Source organism: Prosopis cineraria, unplaced genomic scaffold (assembly GCF_029017545.1).
Source record: "Prosopis cineraria cultivar Desert tree isolate PC_DT_omini unplaced genomic scaffold, ASM2901754v1 PC5, whole genome shotgun sequence".
Lineage (NCBI taxonomy): Eukaryota > Viridiplantae > Streptophyta > Magnoliopsida > Fabales > Fabaceae > Prosopis > Prosopis cineraria.
Genome location: NW_026555336.1, coordinates 3,157,059 through 3,162,915, shown reverse-complemented (window position 1 = coordinate 3,162,915; position 5,857 = coordinate 3,157,059). Strand labels below are relative to the sequence as shown.

General features: G+C 37.4%; 1 protein-coding gene across 2 annotated transcripts; it reads left to right on the top strand.

Moving 5' to 3' along the window:
- The first annotated feature begins 1,766 nt into the window (after window positions 1-1,766).
- On the top strand, window positions 1,767-4,861 carry LOC129312096 (floral homeotic protein APETALA 2-like). Of its 2 annotated transcripts, none has more exons than XM_054954676.1 (10): window positions 1,767-2,742; window positions 2,896-2,921; window positions 3,086-3,116; window positions 3,250-3,325; window positions 3,467-3,612; window positions 3,700-3,744; window positions 3,841-3,929; window positions 4,015-4,094; window positions 4,180-4,389; window positions 4,492-4,861. In XM_054954676.1, exons 1-10 carry the CDS (start codon window positions 2,177-2,179, stop codon window positions 4,696-4,698), a joined length of 1,476 nt encoding a protein of 491 aa, XP_054810651.1. In that variant the 5' UTR covers window positions 1,767-2,176; the 3' UTR covers window positions 4,699-4,861. The 2 variants fall into 2 exon arrangements, with proteins under 2 accessions (XP_054810651.1, XP_054810650.1); XM_054954675.1 differs by having other exon boundaries at window positions 1,768-2,742; window positions 3,238-3,325.
- The last annotated feature ends 996 nt before the right edge of the window (window positions 4,862-5,857 follow it).

The window sequence follows — 5,857 nt, the reverse complement described above, 5'->3', positions numbered from 1 at the left end:
ATTCAATACAAATACTTAAAAATAATAATAATTACACCTTAAAAGATTAAAAATATCTTCTATTTTTTAACATTTAATTTCTTAAAGAAAACCTTACATTTTTTTAACAGAAGGAGTATATTTTTTATGAATATTAATTAATTTCATAGCAATTATTGACATTTCTTTAAATATTTTCAGTATGTTAATTTTATTAAAAATATATATATTAAATTATCAACCTAATATAAATATATATAAATACTATATAATTATTAATTATTTCTAATCTTAAAATTATTACTTGGGGATTTTAGAAAAACAATCAAAAACACTGTTATCTATGTCAACTTAGAATCCAATTCATTCCTTGAATAATTTAATTCAGGAATTTGTTTGGTTTGACTATAGGTCGAATCAAACTCAACCCATAACTTTAAATAGTAAATAAAATTTGACATGATTATTTTAGGGTGGGATCAAACTCAACCCATAACTTTTAATAGTGAATAAAATTTGACATAATTATTTTAGCAATGTCATAATTCAAGATTAACATGTAATTTAATGAATTGTATGCAATGCAGTAAAATAAAGTACAAATCAAATGAAAAACAGTATTCTTTTTCCTGGCAAAAGATGAAAAAGGTATTTGATTGAACTATTGAAGGATATATCGAATTTAAATATAAAATTGCATACATGGATGGATATGGACGACGTGCACGATGGAGGGGTATGATTATATGAATGGAGGATGGGATGGAGAGAAAGTGGATGATACGCGCGTGTAGAAGGAGAGTGAGGGAGGTAGGGTCATAAAGAGGAGGGACAGCCGAGGAAGGAAGAGTATTGGTGGGAAGACAGAGTACGAAATAGGCAAACGTGGCCCTCCTCCCGTACTCTTGGATTGGACTCTTTTGGAAATTTTTCCCATTTCCCCCTCCCACTCCCCTTTCATTACCAAGGGGCAAGTTGGGTCTTAAAAAAAAAAAAAAAGTCCCTCACGATTTTGATGAATTTTAAGCAATATTTAGTGTCTAACAATCACTCTAAAATACCTGTGCATGTAAGTTCCTTATCACTTATTCAAATGATTGAAAGTCTAAATTTCATCTGTAACAATTTAGTTGGGAGAGAAATGCGGGAGATAATCTCTGTTAAATACGGAATCTATTCTTTATATTGTGAAAAAAAAAATATTTGTATAGAATAAAACAATATAATTACAATAAATTTTAATATTGGGATATGGTAAATATTAAGATCTGATAAATAGTTAAAAATGCATCTCATTGTTTTTTTTTTTAAATCCCCAAGTACCCCCTAGCTCCTCTGGCTTGGGGCAGCATTTGGACTTGCTCCTCTATAAGAGATATTTAATTACGGGGCCAACCATCTAGGATTTCAATCCAGGTGAAGAAAAGGTAAATTTGGGTATTTATCAATCTTTTCGACTGCTTGCGCTGTCCATTTCTATTACTGGGTTATTTCAACTGAGAGAGCCATGAGAGAGAATTTAGACAGACAGCCCAAGATGCTTTTCGATTTGGTTAACGTGGGAAAGTTGTTTAAGAAAGAGATTGTTCTTTCTTTCCTCTTTTGCCCACCTCCCATTATATAAATATCCAACTCCCTTTCCTCTTTTTAATTATTTTCCCTTATAAACCAGCGGATTCAATTGCCGCGTTAGTAATTACCGGAGAAGCAAAATTTAGACACATAAAGAAATAAAACACCTGTCTTTTATTTAACAATATATTAATGCCGAGGAAGGACATGTTAGAGAGAGAGAGAGAGGACTGAATTATTACGATGATGAGTCATTGAAAAAGAAAAGAGAGGTCAAGTGGTTAAACAAGGAAAGGAGAGGGTGGCTTGTGTTAAGAAGCCAAGTTGTGATGCTTTCGGTTAAGCTTGCTCGAACTGGCCTCGTCTATGCTGTATTCGGCAGTTATAGGAAATACAATACAAAGATCTTTCAAACTCTTCCTTCTTTCACCCCCTGTTCGCCTCTCTCTATCTCTCTCTCTCTCTCTAATCTCCTTCTCTGGATTCTAAATTCTCAGCTTCGGGGACAACAAGCCTGGGCAAAAGCAAGGGGGTCGAGATAATTTCTTTCGCCGACGAGAAAGTTTTGGTCTTTTGATGCGAGTGAGGACATCGGAAATCTGGGTTCGGTCACCTTGTTAGATAAATGAGTGGCGAAATAATGTGGGATCTTAACGACTCGCCCGATCAGATAAACGGCGACGAATCAGAAGGCTGTTCTTCCTTGAATGATGATAAAGGAAAGCGGGTCGACGGATCTGTGTCCAATTCAAGTTCCTCCGCAGTGGTAATGGAGGAAGGATCCGCCGAAGAAGACGGCGAGGGAAGCCGAAGGATATCGGACGGAAAGGAGAGCGAGAAGAAGAAGAAGCGAAGCAGTAAGATATTCGGGTTTTGCGTGACCCATGAAGACTCATCCATGGATAGTGCTGAAGCTGAACCACCCGTAACCAGGCAGTTCATGCCGGTGGAGGAGGCTGACGACGTCGCCGGTGGCTCCTCCAGCCGAGCCTTTCCTCGGTCTCACTGGATAGGCCTAAAATTCAGCCAATCAGAAGCAAGTGGCGGTGGTGGGAAATCAGTGGAAGTAGTGTCGCCGTCGTCGTCGCAGCCTATGATTAAGAAAAGCCGGCGAGGCCCACGGTCAAGAAGCTCACAGTATAGAGGAGTGACCTTTTACAGAAGAACAGGTCGATGGGAATCTCACATATGGTAAGGCTTTCACCATTTTCCATTCCATAAAATGCGAACCAAGACTCTATATTTTGCGATTCATCTGTCTCCACTTTGTTTAGCCATACATCTAATTAATAAAAGGAAACTGATTGTTTTTGTTTGTGTTGGTGTTTGTCCTCGCTGCTTCAGGGATTGTGGAAAACAAGTCTATCTGGGTAAGCCTATAAAATATATCATCACCACAAAGAGTGATTGTACTATGCTGGTTATATAATTTCCTTCTTTTCCTAGTGTCAATCAAAAGAGAAATTATTTTTCTAAGAGAGGGAAATTTCTGCCATGGCTGACGAGATTGTTTTGTCTGGGTAATTTTGTGTAGGTGGATTTGACACAGCACATGCAGCGGCTCGGTAAGCACTCGATTAATTTATTATATATAGAATCATTCTGGGAAATGTAAAGCTGAGAGAGCAATTAACCTGGATATATACATATACATATATATATATATATATATATAACTCTGCGCAGTGCATATGATAGAGCGGCCATCAAGTTCCGGGGAGTGGAAGCAGACATAAACTTCAACATAGAAGACTATGAAGAAGACTTGAAACAGGTGAGAGAAAAGAGAAGATGCCTAAAGTTGCATTCTCATCTTATCACCAACAGTGATCGATGATGCCTTATCTCCTGCAGCACTTAATTAATAAATTATTAATCAATCAATTCAATGGCTTTTTTTTTTTTTTTTAAGCAGATGGGGAATCTGACGAAGGAAGAGTTCGTGCACGTACTTCGCCGACAAAGCACTGGGTTTCCGAGGGGAAGCTCCAAATATAGAGGTGTAACTTTACACAAGTGTGGAAGATGGGAGGCTCGACTGGGCCAATTTCTAGGCAAAAAGTACCAATAATCTCATTCTTTTCCTTCCCTTCATCTTTGATTTTTTATTTTTCATCCAGCTTAATTTGATTCATCACTCATTTCCAGGTATGTTTATCTCGGTCTGTTTGACACCGAGGTTGAAGCTGCTAGGTATATATAAATATCTGTTCTTAGTTCTCACCATAAATTAATGCCTGTTATTCGAGAGTTATGAATGAATAATATCTTGTGTGGCTCATTTTCTAGGGCTTATGATAAAGCAGCAATAAAGTGCAACGGCAAAGACGCCGTCACCAATTTTGATCCCAGCATCTATGAGAATGAGCTTAATTCTGGTAAGGAACTAACATTAGGTAAATGTACCTTTTATTTTTTGTTCTTTTGTGAACACTAGTCATTTATTTTATATTTGTTCATTAGAATCCTCAGGTAACGCTGATCACAATCTGGATTTAAGTCTGGGCAATTCGAGGTCAAATCACAATTCTAGGCAAGCATCGGTGAGCTAATCTGGCGCCGACTTAATTATAGATTCATTTAATTTAATCATGTGAACTTAACGTTAATCCGTTGCTTGAAATGTAGGTCAATCTGTTGCCAGAACAACCTAGTAGAAGTAACATGGAGTCTCATCGAAGAAATGTGCACGGCGAGAGTGAAACGCTGCGTCTTCTGAGTCAGACTCACCTTCAATCTCCAGCCACTGATGAAACTCAGAGATATGGACCCTACAAGAGTCCTGGACAACCTCAAATTCTTAACCATTTCCCGCATTTTCACCACCCAAATTATCGTGTAGGTAGCTCTGGACTAGTACTATTATTAATTGGAATATGTAGGTGAAGTTTTATGTCTAGAAGCTGATGTCTATATGATATGGTGTGTTTTGGAATGTAGATTCCTAGCAGCGGTCATGGAAACGCAGGTCGTTTGGGAAGTGATCTTTCATTGTCAATGAATAATCAAGAACGATGGCAATCTGGACATTCTCAGTATTTCTCTTCTGCTGCAGCATCATCAGGATTCCCACAGCAGATCACAACCTCATCACAAGCTTGGCTGCAGAAAAATGGGTTCCACACTTCTCTCATGAGACCCTCCTGACCTGACCCTCCTCTTCAATTTCCTGTCTCAACATTTATATTCCAATAATTTACCCCCGGATAATTCTACAGGGAGCAGTCTTACCATCAGATCTATTTTTTTTTATATAAAAAATTATCAATAAAAAATGTGAAAATAAATCTAGTGATTAAAATACAGTTAATCTTTTTGTGCAAAATAGAATTATGCCATATATCATTCACGTTTGCGTGCCTCGTTAATAATAATTCCATGTTATTTAATACGCTTGTTTACGTCCAAAACCATATTTGGAAATTCAGGTCAACTCAAATGTATCTTGATTCAACTCTAGTGTTTTGATTGGCTCAATAAAATATTATGTTTATAATTAATTTGATTATTATTTAATTATGATTTTAACTATTAATTAATTTTTGAATCGGTTCAATATTCGATCTTGTTCCGTTATCCTGGTTGATAAACCCTTCTTGGGGAAGGCCCCACAAAACCGAAGTTTTTAACTATTGAAACGAAAGAAAGGTATCTAAAAAGAACGCGTTCAGATTGGGAAATACAAGTCTTGGTCAAACTAACAAAGCGGCTATAGATTTGTTTCCGGGCTCTGACTAAAATTTCTGCTCTTTTGCAAAGAAACGAGAGAAAATCGAAAAATTTATGGCTCTTCTACGTTATGCTGGGAGTGGCAGTACATATTCTTTTCTCTATTTGGGGTTATATTACCTTCAACATTTATTGTCAATCGGTTCCTAAGCTAACAACCTACCTATTAAGAAAAGATGCTAGCTAGCTTCTACCATGCTAGCTGGCTGCGATTCTCGTCCTGTGCTGGGTTGTTTAGCTTGACGTAGCGAGTGAGAAATCTTACAAGCTCGATGAAAAATTTTCTGTGAGAGCGGGTGAGCAAGACCAGAGAATATCAGAGAGATGCAAAGAGAGTCTCGGAAATATAACTGGATGGTGATGAATAGTCTCCATCAACGTTGTCCTTTGAATCAGTTCTCTCGTCCAAAAGCAGTCAGACAAAGTTATTATCATGATGGGAGGGACCTATCCTTGTTCGCTTAAAGCCTAAAGCTTCGAGGGAGAGGACACTGATACATTGAGTGAGATGGCAGAAAGGAAAAGAGATAAACAAGACACAAAAGGGTACAATGGTTCAAGGGTTTGCTAAGTTTTT